At 42.6% G+C, this 17,370-nt stretch overlaps 2 protein-coding genes and 2 non-coding genes across 4 annotated transcripts in view; all 4 read right to left on the bottom strand.

The window, feature by feature from the left end:
* Nucleotides 1-289: 289 nt before the first annotated feature.
* Nucleotides 290-7,335, bottom strand: wdr20a (WD repeat domain 20a). Its single transcript, XM_041855584.2, has 4 exons — nucleotides 6,784-7,335; nucleotides 4,550-4,732; nucleotides 3,026-4,345; nucleotides 290-1,222 (listed from the first exon to the last, which is right to left on the bottom strand). Exons 1-4 carry the CDS (start codon nucleotides 7,030-7,032, stop codon nucleotides 1,169-1,171), a joined length of 1,806 nt encoding a protein of 601 aa, XP_041711518.1. The 5' UTR covers nucleotides 7,033-7,335; the 3' UTR covers nucleotides 290-1,168.
* Nucleotides 7,336-13,945: 6,610 nt separating this feature from the next.
* dync1h1 (dynein, cytoplasmic 1, heavy chain 1) overlaps nucleotides 13,946-17,370 on the bottom strand; it is a 53,746-nt gene continuing 50,321 nt past the window's right edge. Inside the window, exons 71-75 of the mRNA XM_041855583.2 lie at nucleotides 16,480-16,633; nucleotides 16,011-16,153; nucleotides 15,526-15,694; nucleotides 14,959-15,083; nucleotides 13,946-14,495 (exon numbers count right to left, since the gene is read on the bottom strand). Of these exons, the coding sequence (XP_041711517.2) occupies nucleotides 14,367-14,495; nucleotides 14,959-15,083; nucleotides 15,526-15,694; nucleotides 16,011-16,153; nucleotides 16,480-16,633 (720 nt within the window). The 3' untranslated portion in view covers nucleotides 13,946-14,366. The remainder of the gene's footprint in view (nucleotides 14,496-14,958; nucleotides 15,084-15,525; nucleotides 15,695-16,010; nucleotides 16,154-16,479; nucleotides 16,634-17,370) is intronic.
* Nucleotides 15,199-15,283, bottom strand: LOC121545230. Its single transcript, XR_005996226.1, has one exon. It is a non-coding gene; the product is annotated as a small nucleolar RNA SNORD103/SNORD85 (small nucleolar RNA).
* On the bottom strand, nucleotides 16,767-16,838 carry LOC121545231. The gene has a single exon (XR_005996227.1). It is a non-coding gene; the product is annotated as a small nucleolar RNA SNORD50 (small nucleolar RNA).

Consider the following 17,370-nt stretch of genomic DNA (forward strand, 5'->3'; position numbering starts at 1 on the left):
CAGCTCTGGTGGACATTCCTGCAGTCAACATGCAAATTGCACGCTCCCTCGAGATATCTGTGGCATTGTGTGACAAAACTGCACATTTTAAAGTGGCCTTTTATTGTCCCAAGCACAAGGTGCACCTGTGTAAAGATAATGCTGTTTAATCAGCTTCTTGATATGCCACACCTGTCAGGTGGATGGATTATCTCAGCAAAGAGAAATGCTCACCAACAGGGATGTAAACAAATTTGTGCACAACATTTGAGAGAAAGAAGCTTTTTGTGCATATGGAAAATTTCTGGGATCTTTTATTTCAGCTCATGAAACATGGGACCAACACTTTACATGTTGCGTTTATATTTTTGTTCAGTATAATAAAAAGACTTGTGATGAATTTGGATGAAAGCAAATCCTTAGATGCCCACATTCTTGGTCTTAAAGGGATAGTTCACCCTAATTTCATTTCCGTTCATCTTTTTCTTACCTTGAATGCAGTCTGAGCCTGGACTGACTGCAAAAACCACACCTACGATGACCGAGACCGCCTTCTGAACGGAAGACTAGCCACACCAAAATATGTAATAGTGCGTAGGTAGGTCAAGAACATTGTCTTTAGCAACTGTAGTACCCTTTGACACCGCACATATTCCAAATCATAAAGGCTAATGTAGCTGAAGGACATGATTTTGGTGTGCAATTTGTAGACAATGGATGGTGGGCACTATGGAACACCACTGTTTTTGTGTCATTCATATTGTCTTCAGCCTGTGACAGCGACTCCTGGCCCATGGACCACTTGCAAGGTAAGAAATAGGAATGATAAAAGTTGTTGGGTGAACTATCCTTTTAAACAAGCATAATATGAATGGTTTCATCCAACTATGCCAAGCTCCAAGTCCAGAAAAACAGTCTAGCGTATATGAGAGCGAGAGAAGACAAATAATTAAAAACATTAAAAGAAATTCCAGAAAGGACATTAGTGCCACTGTCCAAAATTGCACCACACCCTTTCCATTTCTGTATTTGAATACTTCCACCATCTAGGCCATGTGTATGATAACCAAAAGGAAAAAATAAAATAAATAAAAAACTTGCAGTGCTTTGCGGGGTGAAAAGCAGCACCAGGCTCTGGTGACAATACATCTCTGTGATGCAGGTTTCTTAGCAGCAGAAATAGTGTGGGCTATACTACAGTTCCACTGGGAGAGCTGGCTTGGTTTTGGGATGACAATAAACCCTGGAAAGAAAAAGGAGATTTGCATTGGGGAAAGTTCACAAAGCATCAAATTCAGCACACCCATCTTCCTGCCTTCAAATGGCCCGTGCACAGCAGTTAGCTAGTGGATGACGCAGTGAATGTAATGCATTAACGTATAAAGCTGTTTGGCAAATACAGAGGTCCTCTCATAAAGAATCTGAGAGTGTTGTGGGTGAGTGTACAGATGACTTGCTTGTTTATGCTGCGGTGCCTTGTGGGATGGTAATGCTCTAATATGGGTATTTTAATATGGAGCCGATGCACACAAACATACTCAATTGGGATCAATGTCTTCTTTCCACTGATACGGAGGGCTACCTAAGTGTACTTACTTATCCACCAGGTGACTTGAATGTACATGACATACGAGATTCTTACCATTATTGATATCTTTGAAACTGTATGGGCTTTGCATGGGGTGGCAGATGAACACAAACCACTCCCCTGTTGATTTATTTGGACAGTGAAGCTAAAACGTTTCATTTGGCTCTATACAGCATTTTGGATTTGAGATCAAAAGTTTTATATGAGGCTACAGTACAGATTGTCACCTTTTATTTGAGGGTATTTTCATATTAGTTTTACAATTTAGAAATGAATGCACTTCATGTATCCAGTCCACCCATTTTAAGGTGTCATAAGTATTTAGACAAATTCACTTAAATTTAGTCTAGTTTAGTATTTGGTGACATATTCCTAGAACGCAGTGACTACATCAAGCATGAATTTAAAAAACTTGTTGGATGCATTTGCAGTTTGTTTTGGTTGTGTTTCAGATTATGTTGTGCCCAATAGAAATGAATGGTAAATAATGTGTGTCATTTTGGAGTCACTTACTGTAAATAAGAATTGAATATGTTCTGAACACTTCTACATTAATATGGATGCTACAATGATTACAGATAATCATGAATGAATCGTGAATAATGACAAGTGATTAAGTTAGATGCACAAAGATCATGCCCCCAAAACATGCTCACCTCTCACCATTGCCAATTACAGGGGAGGTTAGCATTTTTGGGGGGTATGACATTTATGCCTCCAACTTTCTCACTCATCATTATTCACAATTTATTCATGATTATCCATAATCATGGTATCATCAATATTAATGTAGAAGTGTTCAGAAACATGATATTCTTATTTACAATAAAACGGACTCAAAAATGACAATACCTTTTTTACCATTAATTTCTATTAGGCAAACAAAATCCAAAACAAACTACAAATGCATCCAACCATTTTGTAGAGTCACAAGCTTGATGGAGTCATTGCATGCTAGGAATATGGGACCAACTACTACACTTTTGACTAATTTCAATACATTATCAGTGAATTTGTCCAAATACTTATGACACCTTAAAATTCGGGGGACTAGATACATAAATGCTTTAATTTCTAAACGGTAAAATAGATAAGTATGAAAATACCCTCAAATAAAAAGTGCAATTCTGTACTGTTGCCTCATAAAAAATGTAATCTCAAATCCAAAATGTTGAGTATAGAGCTAAATTAAACGTTTTAGCTTCACTGTCCAAATAAATACATAGGTGAGTGTACATACAGACAGTTTGAGATGTGACATACTGCAAGTGTAAGAGATGCCCATACTCATCTACAGTAGGTAATGTTGTACACCTCACAATGCTGTCTAAAATGTCCACAATAATACTAAAGTTTCTAAATGGATCCTTGCATTGCCCAAACAACTATGTTTTGAGACTACAAAGAGAAATACACAGGAATTTAGCAGAACTCCATTTCCATTCAAAAATAACTTACCACTTTGCCAGGCCTTGCCCATGTGCAAATAAATCCCTCCTGACAAGCTGTCACTATACAGTCTTCAAGAAATATTAAGACAGTCAGTCTCTCATGTGCTATTTTTTTGCAGATAAGGGGCTCTAGTAAGGGTATGTCTTCCATGCGGGGACAGAGCAGCGTCCCCAGTGTCTTTGCAGGGTCTGTTTTGGTTTTGGTGAGTATGTTGAGCTTGTCACTGCTCTTGCTGCTAATGTGGCCCATGCTGTGGTTCCGTTTGTGGTCCTTCTCGTGGTGCCGCTCTTTGCGATCGTGAACGGAGAGCGTGGCGAATTTGCTTGCGCCTGTGGCGATGGCGTTGTCCATGACGCTGCTCTTGCTGTTGGCGGTCGTAGCTGCAGAATGTGGTAAGCTGTTGGAGCGTGGCAGGGGAGTAGGGAGGGGGTTATCAGGGGTGTTGGTGCCGTTGGTGCTAGGGTTATTACTCACATTATTCACTATGCCACCACCTACCCCACCTCCCACAGACACGTCCCCTCCCACTGGGGGGCTGGTAGCATTCATCACATTGGTGTGCGTTCTTGTCCGGGAAAGCGGGAGGTGGGGGAAAAGGATATCTTCTGTGAGGTCCCACAAGCAGAGTTGAGTGTCCTGGCCCACTGAGCCAAACCTGTATGTGACCTGTACCGGCCGACTGTCTGTGGAGTTGCGCTTAGAGAGTTGGGACTGCGAGCTGTTGGCCCGGTCGCGACCAAAGTGGATCTGGTCCTGGAAGTCCTCGTCGCTGCCGCTGAACTCCATAGGGTCTGCATCCTCCACGCTGGTTGTGTAGTGGTCAAACGCCACCACGCTCACCCACGACTTGTGTCCGTGACCGCGTGCAATAACCCGGCAGTCCACAAACGACCACACGGTCACCAGATCATCCTCGCCCCCCGCAACAATGTACTTTCCGTCTGGACTCCAGCACACGCACAGCAGACCCCCAAAGTAGCTTTTCATGGTCCCGTGCAGCTCCACCGCATCAAAGTTGAAGACCCGAAGGAAGCCGTCCTGGCTCACGCACGCCAGGAACTTCCCGTCGGGTGAGAAGGAAAACTCGTTAAGCGCTCCCTCGCCCACCGTCCATTTGAGCAAGGGGTTGCGCGTGGACTTGCTCTTACACGTGTGCACTGAGTAGTTCTCGCCCTGTTTGAGCAACTGGTAGTGAGGAACCGTGGTGCCACACGTGTGCTCCAAGTTGTACAAGTACATGTTTCCACTGGAATGAGCGACTAGGAACAGACTCTCTGAGCCTGGCACCCATTTTACACAAGTCACTCTGGATTTGTCTATTAGTCTCTGGGGAAAGCGGTTTGGGAGAGAAGAAACAAAATGTTACATTTCAATTGTAAGCAACAATGGCATTCATTGCGTTATATGTCAAAAACATAACATTTGAGGGTAGTTACAAAATTACATTTCCATCTCAACTTCAAATTCAATCACAGCTTTATGTGGCATTACACTTGTCTTCTTTTTTTTAGACTTTCCTTCCCGACTTACTTCCTCATTGAAGAGCTTGCTGGTCTCCTTCTTGATTGGGTCGATGAGCTGCACCTGGCCTGCCGAGAAACCCACCAGCAGGGAGACGCTCTCCGCCGTGGCCGTGAGGTGGTTGAAGTCATGACATGTGGGCTGTGTTCCTTTGTAGATCCTCTTGTCGATAGGTTTGCTCAGGTCAGCCGCCTGAAAGATAAACATACAAAAAAAAGTTCAGATTTGAGCAGTAACCTTTTTCAATGATGCATGTTTTGATCAAAGCATCAATGGTGGCATGCAAAAGCAGTGAAAGACATGAGTAGTGTGCTCATTAAGCCACCGAATTCTTCGAACATGACACCAAACAAAAGTTTTTTTCAAATGGCGACTGGGTCTATTACACAGTCTTTGAAGTCGATAGGTTTTTTTATGAGCATTACAGTACAATCAAGTGTTAAAATCAAAGGGCATCAAAGACTGATATTAGGCCTACATGACAATGAACAGTGTCTCAGGGGGATTTCTGCTGCTGACTGTTATGAACAGAAGTTCTATCCAGAAGCCCTGCAGGAAAAGTGAACTCAAAACAAGGTTAAAGCAACAAGACTTGCCACAGATAACCTTGCTGCGTCCAAACCAAAAAACAGTTTTTGGTCAATAAAACCAGGGCATGCAACTCTAGCCTCTTAGGTTTGTGTTTTATTCAAAATGCCCCATGGGCACAGTTAACTAGCACTACAACAGTCAACAGTCACACTGGTTAATGGTTTACGCCATCGGCGGAGTGGAAAGATTCGTAGTGGTTAGAAGGCCATTTCTCCTGTGTAACATGTCTCCAGTCTGCTCAACTGTTTTTGCATAGGCCTATTCCAACCATAGGCATATAGTAAATCCTACCTAGTTAATGTCAGAAAAGTACAAGCTTTGGTAGTTATGCACCTGTAGGGTCTGAGTGAATATGTAGATATTTAGATCTGTTTACACACTTGGGAGAAATAGATGACTATAGATTGGTTCTGCTATGCCACACTGAGGAAATAAGGATCAAGCACCTGTAGTGCTGCATTATCAACCTGTCATGTCCACAACTACAGAGCGACTCACTCACTAAGCTGCCTCTCTCTCTGAATGAACTCTAAGAAGCACTTCCTACTTGACCATCAGTTTCAACACATCAAAGTCAATGCAAAACCTTGCCAAGTACCTAAACTCCTCCATGAGGTTTTTAAATGACCCTCCTTCTCGCTATGCGTCGATACTTTAAAAATGTAAATTATTAAACCCTTACCATGTTCCTATGTTTGTCCTCGGTTGTTGTGTGCCTTGGTTTGCTGAAATCAATACTTTTTAATAAAACGTTAAATCAAATACAACCACCGCCTGTTTCCTTGTTGACATTCAATTGGCACATGCGCATTCGCGCCGAGTTGCCGTCTTCGAGGAACAGCAAAGAGGAAACAGTCGGTGGTTGTATTTGATTCACGTTTTATTAAAAAGTAAGATTTCAGCAAACAAATAAAGGCACGCAACAGAGGGAAAACACAGATACACGTAAAGGTTTAAGAATCAACGTTTTTAAAGTATCGACACATAGCGACTCGAAGGAGTCGGGGGTTCATTTCAAAAACTAATCTGCGCTTAATTCCGTGGAGAAGTTGAGGTACTTTGCAATGCAAAACCATGCACTGGAAATTCTGTATGCAGTTTTGATTGAAGTGGTCGGTCATATAACATCCTTATATACAAGTGAATTTGCAAGTTATTGTGCAAATTAATTTCACAACAATACCTTGTTGACTCCACAATTGTTGTGTAAGGAGTGATTTAGTGTAGATAACTTCACACCTCAATACTTTGCGTAGCCTAGTTAGCTTGCCTAGGTCACAACAGGGGAAGTGCATCTGTGCACTATATCTACGTCATCACCCAAGCAATGAAATGGAAATACAGTGGAGGTCACACCTCTGATTTCACGAGCATACATTCATTGACAATATTGAGATTCTAGTCAAATGTCCAGCATGGTCCGTTGATAGATGTTACAGCCTAACTGACAGTCAGATTAGAGTTAGCCAGTCTGCTGGCTAGCTAGCGGTGCATACCACAACACTTACTTAGACTGGTGTGGTGGTGCTAGCTAGGACACAGTACCGTTACTGTGCATTAGTCATAAACCAGGTAAACTGGACAACACTGACCTGTTGTCATCAGTTAAGACACAAATGATAAATATGACTGTTAGCATAATGTTTAGCTACCTTTCGAACGCCTTTGTAGATGTAGAAGTACAGCTCCCGGCCCACATTGAAACAGATTCTGTCGCCGTTACCAGACTGGTCATTGACGTTGGCGAAGGAAACTTTGACGGGGTTCGAACCCTGGGAATTGAAAGGCACCCTGTTGGGGCGGCTATATTCGGAGTGAGTGAGGAGTTTATAGACGCCTTCCCGAGTAGTGAACTGAGTTTTAATTTCGTTCATCTCCTTCCCTCCTCCCTCCGCCGCCATCTTTGAATTACATTCATCCTTCCTCGAGCCCGGATCTTACGCATGAAACGTGCGCATTCCCGTTCATTGTAAACATTCAGTCGACTCGCGCCAGTGGACCTATTCGAATGTAGGACAGGAGTAGAAGAAACCATCTAAAAAACGTGATATGTTCTAACACTGGCAGCCCACATGTTTCTCACCTTGGTAAAATACGCATTCTTCTTCGGTGGAGTTTAACGGCGGTTGGCATCCAATATGTTGCATTACCGCCCTAATATGTACTATAGTATAAATCCATTACACTTTGTGATACAAAATGGGAAACGGGGAAATTAACATACCTGTTTTGCATGTTATTTTGGCATTAATACGTGTCACATATCAGTTTGCAAACAATGTAAATATATATATATATATATCATTGAGTTAATAAAACCGCATACAAACATGGTCTCTTTTTTGTTTTCTTGAGTAAGGCAGCTCCAAAATGCAGGTGTTTCAGCCAAGCTCAGCGCTTTCTATGGTGCTTGTGGGGCAGGCCAGTGATGGCTCCGTGATTGGCTCAGTGTTCTGTCACTCATGGGGACACTACGTCACTGCCAAGTCTAAGGGTAGACCTCGAAAATTCAAGCCCTTTGGGTCCTGCCATATAGTTACATTAGAAGTGCCCTTCTAAGAAGGCTCAAGGTCATTGGCCACAGATTAAATGAGGTCAAATCACGTTATATGTGGTCCTCTGTAGCTCAATTGGTAGAGCATGGCGCTTGTAACGCCAGGGTAGTGGGTTCGATCCCGGGACCACCCATACGTAAAAATTTATGCACACATGACTGTAAGTCGCTTTGGATAAAAGTGTCTGCTAAATGCCATATTATTATTATGTGTACAGTAGCTTTGATTGGACTGATCATGTCACATCATACTTTCAAAATCTTAGCCATCATCATGAATCAAGTCGACAATCTACTGGCAAATCCTTTTTAATCCTTGTAATATGAAGAGAAATAATGAAGAGAAATTATGGATAAAACCTATCGGTGCTCATCGGCCATTGGACATAAACATTACACAACAAGTTGGAAATCGCAAATTCAACAATGAGTGGTTTGGAAGGAATCGGTGACCGTGGCTAACTGCAAGCATTGCAAAGCAATCACTAGCCTGCTATTCAGTGGAGTGGCTGTGTGGTCCCAAATCTGGGATTAAGGGGCTCTTTTCCAAGTTTAAAATGATAAACATTCAACATTACATTTACGTCATTTAGCAGACGCTCTTATCCAGAGCAACTTACGGGAGCAATTAGGGCTAAGTGCCTTGCTCAAGGGCACCGACAGATATTTCACCTAGTCGGCTCGGGGATTAGAACCAGCGACCTTTCGATTACTGGCACAACGCTCTTAATCACTAAGCTACCTGCCGCCCCATGCTGTCAATGAAGCATGATTTGTGCCGCACTTAAAACAACTGTTAACTCGGAACTACGAAAACTTGAGATCAAGACAACTGGGAAGTTGGGAATAAACGAGCTCCGACTGGGAAAATACGTTTTGAACGGTCATCCAACTCGGAATTGTAAATCCGGCCTCTTTCTTTGATGACAAAACTTGTCCACGAAGGACCGCCGCGCCACCTGCCTGTTGAAGTGAGCACAACACAACAAGGTGAGTCCAAAAATGTCTTGTATGCTGCTGCATAAATTATATAATATGCCAGGGAGAGATGTATACTGTAGCTAAGAAAGTAATACTAAGTGTATGTTGTGTAGTAAGATGTTAGTAGCCCATGTGCCTCACCCTAATAATTTGGTCTATTTACCCCTCTTAATTTTGTTTACTGTTCTGACTTGGTGGTGCACATTTAGCCTATAACCTGTTTTAGAGAAATGTAATCATCGAATATTGTAAGAGCTTTCATTGTCTGCTTATATGCCCCCTTTATTTATCCTACGGTTCTGACTTGGTGTACAGGGAGAACACTGTAAGAACGGCCCATGTTCTGAATTCTGTCGCTGTACATTTCAAAAGTGCTGAAAAAATAGTTATATTGACTACGTTTGTCATGGCTCGCTCATTAATCTCTTAATCGGAATTACGGATTGCCTCTTATCCGCTTGTCGGCCCCTTATGCCATAGTTTGCACATCTCAATTGTCATTAGAAACCAGATTTGTTTAAGCAAGTCAGCCATATCAGCTATGTTTTTTTAAAGCGGTAAATGAGACTGAATGAACTGTTTCTCTGCCAGGTAAGGCTCCGCTGATAGCCAGGTGTAGCAGTGGTAAAATGTTGGGACTTCTGTTGGGACTCTGCTGTTGGGACAGCTTTATGTAGGCCCTAATAGTTTGTGGGCACGGTTTGTCACCATTATAGTGCAATTAATGTATTGTTTAGTGTTGTGTTGTGGCTTTGCTGGCATGCATCCCACATTGATTTTTTTGCCCCACCAAGATTTACAGTACCAGTCAAAAGTTTGTTGGTGACACTGTGATTTATTTAGAATTCAAGGCACACTTAACCAGCATGGCTACCACAGCATTCTGCAGCAATATGCCATCCCATCTGGTTTGAGCTTAGTGGGACTATAATTTGTTTTTCAACAGGACAATGACCCAACAATGACCCAACACACCTCCAGGCAGTGTAAGTGCTATTTTACCAAGAAAGAGAATGATGGAGTGCTGCATCAGATGACCTGGCCTCCACAATTGAGATGGTTTGGGATGAGTTGGACCGCAGAGTGAAGGAAAAGCAGCCAACAAGTGCTCAGCATGTGGGAACTCCTTCAAGACTGTTGGAAAAGCATTCCAGGTGAAGCTGGTTGAGAGAATGCCAAGAGTGTGCAAAGCTGTCATCAAGGCAAAGGGTGGCTATTTGAAGAATCTGAAGAATTATTTATTTAACACTTCTGGTTACTACATGATTCCCTATGTGTTATTTCATAGTTTTGATGTCTTCACTATTATTCTACAATGTAAAAAATAGTAAAAATAAAGAAAAACCCTTGAATGAGTAGGTGTGTCCAAACGTTTGACTGGTACTGTACATGCTAAAATCGCCACTGCACTCAACACACCCTGTAACTCTTCTGAAGTTAAATCTCGTAACCCCAAATACTTCTCTGCAGCTGCCACCACAACATCTATTTTCTGTGACTTACGTTCCATCTCTGTGGTACAGTTGATAACCATTGCTATGAACGCTAAGAAACTAATCTTACCAAAACATATACACTACATGACCAAAGGTATGTTGACACCTGCTTGTCGAACATCTCATTCCAAAATCATGGGCATTAATATGGAGTTGGTCCCCCCTTTGCTACAATAACAGCCTCCACCCTTCTGGGAAGGCTTTCCACTAGCTGTTGGAACATTGCTGCAGGGACTTGCTTCCATTCAGCCAAAAGAGCATTAGTGAGGTCGGGCACTGATGTTGGGCGGTTAGGCCTGGCTCGCAGTCCAATTTATCCCAAAGGTGTTCGATAGGATTGAGGTCAGAGCTCTGTGTAGGCCAGTCAAGTTCTTCCACACCGATCTCGACAAACCATTTCTGTAGGGACCTCGCTTTATGCACGGGGGCATTGTCATGCTGAAACAGGAAATGGCCTTCCCCAAATGGTTGCCACAATGTTGGAAGCACATAATCGTCTAGAATGTCATTTAATGCTGTAGCGTTAAGATTTCACTTCACTGGAACTAAGGGGCCTAGCCCGAACCATGAAAAACAGCCCCAGACCATTATTCTTCCTCCACCAAACTTTACAGTTGGCGTTATGCATTGGGGCAGGTAGCATTCTCCTGGCATCCGCCAAACCCAGATTAGTCCGTCGGACTGGCAGATGGTGAAGTGTGATTCATCACTCCAGAGAACTCGTTTCCACTGCTCCAGAGTCCAATGGCGGCGAGCTTTACACCACTCCAGCCGACGCTTGGCATTGCGTATGGTGATCTTAGGCTTGTGTGTGGCTGCTCAGCCATGGAAACCCATTTCATGAAGCTCCCGACGAAGAGTTCTTGTGCTGATGTTGCTTCCAGAGGCAGTTTGGAACTCGGTAGTGAGTGTTGCAACCGAGGACAGACATTTTTACGCGCTTCAGAACTCGGCGGTCCCGTTTTGTGAGCTTGTGTGGTCTACCACTTTGTGGCTGAGCCGTTGTTGCTCCTACACATTTCCATTTTACAAAAGCAGCACTTACAGTTGACCGGGGCAGCTCTAGCAGGGCAGAAATTTGATGAACTAACTTGTTGGAAAGGTGGAATCCTCTGACGGTGCCACGTTGAAAGTCACTGAGCTCTTCGGTAAGGCCATTCTACTGCCAATGTTTGTCTATGGAGATTTCATGGCTGTGTACTCGATTTTATACACCGGTCAGCAACGGGTGTGGCTGAAATAGCCAAATCCACTAATTTGAAGGGGTGTCCACATACTTTTGTATATACAGTTCCTCTGTGGAGATGGAAGAACCTTCCAGAAGGACAACCATCTCTGCAGCACTCCACCAATCAGGCCTTTATGGTAGAGTGGCCAGACGGAAGCCACTCCTCAGTAAAAGGCATATGAAATCCCGCTTGGAGATTGCCAAACGGCACCTAAAGGTCTCTCAGACCATGAGAAACAAGATTCTCTGGTCTGATGAAACCAAAATTGAACTCTTTGGCCTGAATGCCAAGCGTCACGTCTGGAGGAAACCTGGCACCATCCCTCTGGTGAAACATGGTGGTGGCAGCATCATGCTGTGGGGATGTTTTTCAGCGTCAGGGACTGGGAGACTAGTCAGGATCGAGGGAAAGATGAACAGAGCAAAGTACAGAGAGATCCTTGATGAAAACCTGCTCCAGAGCGCTCAAGACCTCAGACTGGGGAGAAGGATCACCTTCCAACAGGACAATGACCCTAAGCACACAGCCAAGACAACGCAGGAGTGGCTTCGGGACAAGTCTCTGAAGCCAGAGTCTGGACTTGAACCCGATTGGAAATCTCTGGAGAGACCTGAAATAACCCATCCAACCTGACAGAACTTGAGAGGGTCTGCAGAGAAGAATGGGAGAAACTCCTCAAATACAGGTGTGCCAAGCTTGTAGTGTCATACCCAAGAAGACTTGAGGCTGTAATCGCTGCCAAAGGTGCTTCAACAAAGTACTGAGTAAAGGGTCTGAATACTTATGTAAATGTGATATTTCACTTTCTTATTTGTATTCAATTTGCCAACATTGCTAAAACACTGTTTTTGCTTTGGCATTATGGGGTATTGTGTGTAAATTGATGAGGGAAAAAAAACAATGTAATCCATTTTAGAATAAGGCTGTAACGTAACAAAATGTGGAAAAAGTCAAGGGGTCTGAATACTTTCCGAATGCACTGTATGTCCTCTGAGACCATTGGTCTGGAATAGGACTAGGTAGGGTTAAATAGTGGAATGGGTGGTGTGTTTTGTTTTAGAGGGCTAATAGGTGGTAGTGTAGTTTTCCTTTTAATTTTCAAATGTTGTGTTATTGTATCAAATAATATAATGTAGATAGGCCGTGAATGGCCTCACACACCAGTACAGTAGGTGGCGGTGTATGCACCTAAAAGTTGGTTGTGATCTGCTAACCAATTCCCAACGTAGAGCTCTTCAGAGAAATCTCCCTAAAGTCCCGCCCCTCTCAGGTGTCTCTTCAAAAGGAAGTTCGGTCTTTCACGAGCAGACAGCACAGTTGGCAGTGCGTCACCAAAATGGAGAGTGGGGATTCTCCTCCTGAGGGGAGTTGGACTATGTCCAGAAACGGCACCATAGCCTAGACACACTGTGGATTTTAAAGGGGTGGTTGTAGTTAGAACCATATTGCTTATACCGGCCTACCCAATACAGATGTTTAGGGGCTAGGAGTTGTTTCTGGACAGGATCATGGACCACATTCTTGCAGAACAAGTTGATAGAAGTCAATCTATTGGAGAACATTGATGTATAAGTTGTGGCTATTCAGGTTTACAAGAACATCTCTTTCTCACCGAGTCCAGAATGAATGAAGATGCACTTTCACTCTTTATTTTCCAACACAGAATTTGAAGAACTTCATTCTCACAAGGAATAATGTAAGGAATAACATTCCATGTTCATTTGCATTGCTGGTTTATATTTTGGTGTGGTGATATATTTTGGGGGCTGAATAAATAATGCATTTACAAGTCCTATTGTATGGTAGTTACGGAATAAATATCTTGTAATATGTGCTAGAAGGATATGCTTTAGACTAATATCAACTAATAAAATTACTCGATTTATTGAGTATTCTGTAGGTCCTTGAGAATAAAGCATCCACAAAATCTTTCTGAATTTCCTGTTACCACAGCGCATTCTTTCTGTTATAAGGTGGCTCTCCATCTGTTCTGACAATGACAGATGGCTCCCCTCATACAACCCCCCCCATGAATCTCGATTTTAGTATTAATTGGGTGCATTCCAGCCACAAGCTCGGCACAGACTACAGAGGATCATCTGTACATATGAAAGGATTGGACAATTGTATGAAATGTATCAGGGTGAACATTCCACATTACATCAAGGGGCTAGGGTTAATTTGGAATTCAGCCCAAGAACAGAAGAACAGAGGGCCAGTATGAAAAATGTATGCACTCACTAATTGGAAGTCGCTCTGGATAAGAGCGTCTGCTAAATGACTAAAATCTAAAAAAAAGTAATCAAATGTATCACCCCGTTCCCATAGTAAAGGGCTCAGGTTTAGCCATAGTTTGGTTGGCCATTCATGACAGGCCCTCATATCTGTATAAGTAAGCAGCAATATCGTTTCCTCACTTATAGGAGGAGACTAGTAATATGGTAATTGTGCACAGGCCTTTCTGTGTGCAATTCTTAGTCATGCATTTTGAAAAGGTCACACATTAAGAGTCAAATCATGGAACAGTCTTTCATTCAAAAAAGACATCTTGAAATGTATGCAGTCTACTATGCCCAATAGCAATTTAATAACTAGCAACCACATTTTAAATCATTGATACGTCGTCATTAACCAAAATCTTTAAGCCATTATAAAAACATACAGAATCCTTCATAAAAAAAACATTCCTTACTTTCTCCCAACTTCCCTTTTCCATACACAAACCAGCTGACCCATTTTCCATAGGCCACCATTTTCCCATACACAAGACAACTGACTACATTACTCAGACTTTCTTGACCACTTCCTAATTACTATTGATGTTAAATGCAGATTTTACTTCAACTACAGTTACTTGAATAAACTGTTTCATATGGACATTACCTTACAAACTATGTTTCATAAGAGGACTACACTACGAATAAATGATTAATAGGAATGATTATTAATAGGAATTCTCCAGGCTTTTGGTGACACTACTCTGTGCAGAGCACTGCCACGCCGCGCTCGTAGAAGTTGTGAGGGTCTTCCTTGGTGGCGATGTCAAAGTCTACGGTGAAGATGAGATCGGCTCTGGTGAAGTTCAGATACACGGGCAGAGTGACCTGTGGGAATGACAGATATACAAGTGTGTTATGTCATTAAGACAGTACGATTTTCATGGTATTTGGACAATATAGACTAGGATTTGCTAGATTTGTGTGTATGTTGTGAAATTGTTAGAAGTTACTTGTTAGATATTACTGCACTGTCGGAGCTAAAAGCACAAGAATTTCGCTACACCCGCAATAACATCTGCTAAACACGTGTATGTGACAAATAAAATTTGATTTGATGAATAGCTCCCAACTTAATTGTAGGTATTTAACTGACTTCCTATGAGCCATCTATTTATTGGATACATTCTAAGGGAATGTGTGGTCTGTATTATAAGTGGAAAATGTTGATATTTGTAATCTGGCAATACCCCTGAGGGGATAAATAAAGTTTTAGTATTGAATTGAATCTAAAAGAAAGCATTTTGTGCATTCCCATGTAGAGTGCAGTATCTGTTGCTATGAGCCGTACCATGTGCCTCTTCTCGGCACTCAACTGCTTCACCCAGTGCAGCTGAGTCAGTGGCAGCTCAGTGGAGATGTCGTTGGAGAGGGAGAGCTTGTTGTTGCCGTGGGTGGCTCCCTGCAGCTTCAGACCTGTCGGGAATAATGAGGGGTAATGTTAAGGTCACTTAGGTTGATCACGCACATTGGATAAACAATAGGCGCCGGTTTAAACACTTTATTTTATTTTTTCTTCCAGTCAGTAGACATTGGCTCAGAAGTTATTTGAGTATTAAGGTGTTCTCATTATCAAAGCACTCCTAAGTGAGGCTAAGTGTGTCATCACAGCCAACCAAATAAAACTCTTTCAATGGAGAGTTTCCATTATGAAATGTTGTTTTGATCCAGGACTAGCCTTAATATGGATCCAAGAAACCAGCCCTAGAAAAATCTGAGCCAAAGCACAACTATATCAAAAAGTAGCTTTAGTGTTCCGCTGGTGTTGTGGTAATTCTTCCTCTCTGGTGAGAATACCTAGTGCCCTGACTGGTACTGTATACTGTATACTGTCTATAGAGAGACTGATGAGTGGGACCTTTGATGCCGAAGCTGCAGGCGTCGAGCGCGGCCTCCTGGGCGGTGGTGACGTTGACCTCCAGACACAGCTCCTCCAGGGACCAGCTGTTGGCCTGGGCCACGTATTGACGGGTGGCCGTGATGTAGGCCTCAGGGACAAACAGGCTGCCCAGGCACACGTGGATGTTCTGGACAGAAGAGAAGAGGAGACATGAATTCAGAGTGGGTGGAGTTATGGTTAACACTGGTTAGAGTCCAATACCTAGTCCAATGTCTCAACTATGGTTTCAATCCATGGCAAATCCACCATGTGGTATTACAAGGGATAGCTTCCAGAGTGGCTTTGTTCTTAACTGTGACAAACTGTTCATGGACTTCTTTGGAGTAGTTCAAGTCATTCAGAGTTGAATGAATAATATCCAACGGGATGTGAACATTAGCAATATACTAACCTGACGAATTAGGCAAACAGGAGACTATCCCTTTAATATAGAGGACAGATACCTTGAGCTCCTTAGCGCCCCCGCTGGCGGCTCCCTGGGAGATGGCCTGCAGCTGCTTGATGCGCTCGCTAAAGTCGGCCACCCACTGGATGACAGTCATAGAGGTGGGCACGGTGTAGCGGCACCAGCTACGGGGCAGGATACCTGGAGGAGACATGCTACATGTTAGCATTGGGAATCCTTCTAGACAGACTCTATACAACCATATTGACTTGAAATAGTCAATATGTTACCATATTCAATTTCACATATTGTGACTGTACAACCAGATTGGGTGTAATAACTAGAAAATGTACATTTTCCGGAAAAGAATGTGTGCGCTTGCTTCACTTGTATAAAAGCATTTTATGGTAGTGGAAGAAGTTTAGGAGTTTAAATTGTTTGGCTAGTGCAGTAAATTGAGACCAATGTGGTAGATGTAGTAGTGAATGAATTAAAATGATTGAGGATTGGGTAGAGAATGAGAGAACCTTTGACGAGGTCGTTGATGAGGGTGCGCAGGTCGTTGGTTTGTTTCTTCTTGCCCTCGCACACCTGCACCACATCAGTCAGGTCCTGACGCACCTCCTGAAGCATGCGGGCGCCCATCTTCACCTCGCGTTCAAAGAAACGGAACAGGGGGTCCTGTGTGTGTGTGTGTGGGTGGGTGGGTGGGTTGGGGGAGGAAATATATGTTTGTTAAACAAGATAATGGCATTCTTTTCACCTGTACAGTCCTTGAAAAAGACACCTACAGCCAGAGTGTGTGTGAATTGCATTATCAGGAGTCAGATCCATATACGAGTTTCATTCACATGAAATCCGGTTCGGGATAGATTTATCATTTAATGCAAAGATCCTTAAGAGACGGCAGTTTTTGCATCCGTGCGCGCGCGTACCGTAAAACTAAAATGAATAGCTTAAATCACTGAACACAACAGGTGGTTATTAGAGATAGGCTTCTATTTGAGCCAAGTATCTATTTAACGCAGACAGCTTTTGCTCATTTGCATAGTTAATTGTTTAATATCCAGCATTCACTTCCAGCATTTTAATCAATTTCTTCATTTCCTGCACTAATGTGTTATTTACACACCGTGTCACGTTTCTTTCTTAGTATGCCTCTATTTCGGAAAAATAAAAACTTGGCTAGCAGTTTCAAAACGAATGATTTCCATAATTTGAGTCATTACTGAATTATTTTATGTAAAAAAATCAAACATTAAACCTCGTAAATTAATTTAGACCCAGCGTTTATTTGACACAGGCGTTTATTTGCTGAAATGTGTGCCGTTGCCCGGCCATTAAGGACAGGCGGCTATTTGAGACTCTGCGTTTACCTGAAGTTTTACGTTATGTACGTACGTACGTACGTACGAAAT

Source organism: Coregonus clupeaformis, chromosome 29, assembly GCF_020615455.1.
Source record: "Coregonus clupeaformis isolate EN_2021a chromosome 29, ASM2061545v1, whole genome shotgun sequence".
Classification (NCBI taxonomy): Eukaryota; Metazoa; Chordata; class Actinopteri; order Salmoniformes; family Salmonidae; genus Coregonus; species Coregonus clupeaformis.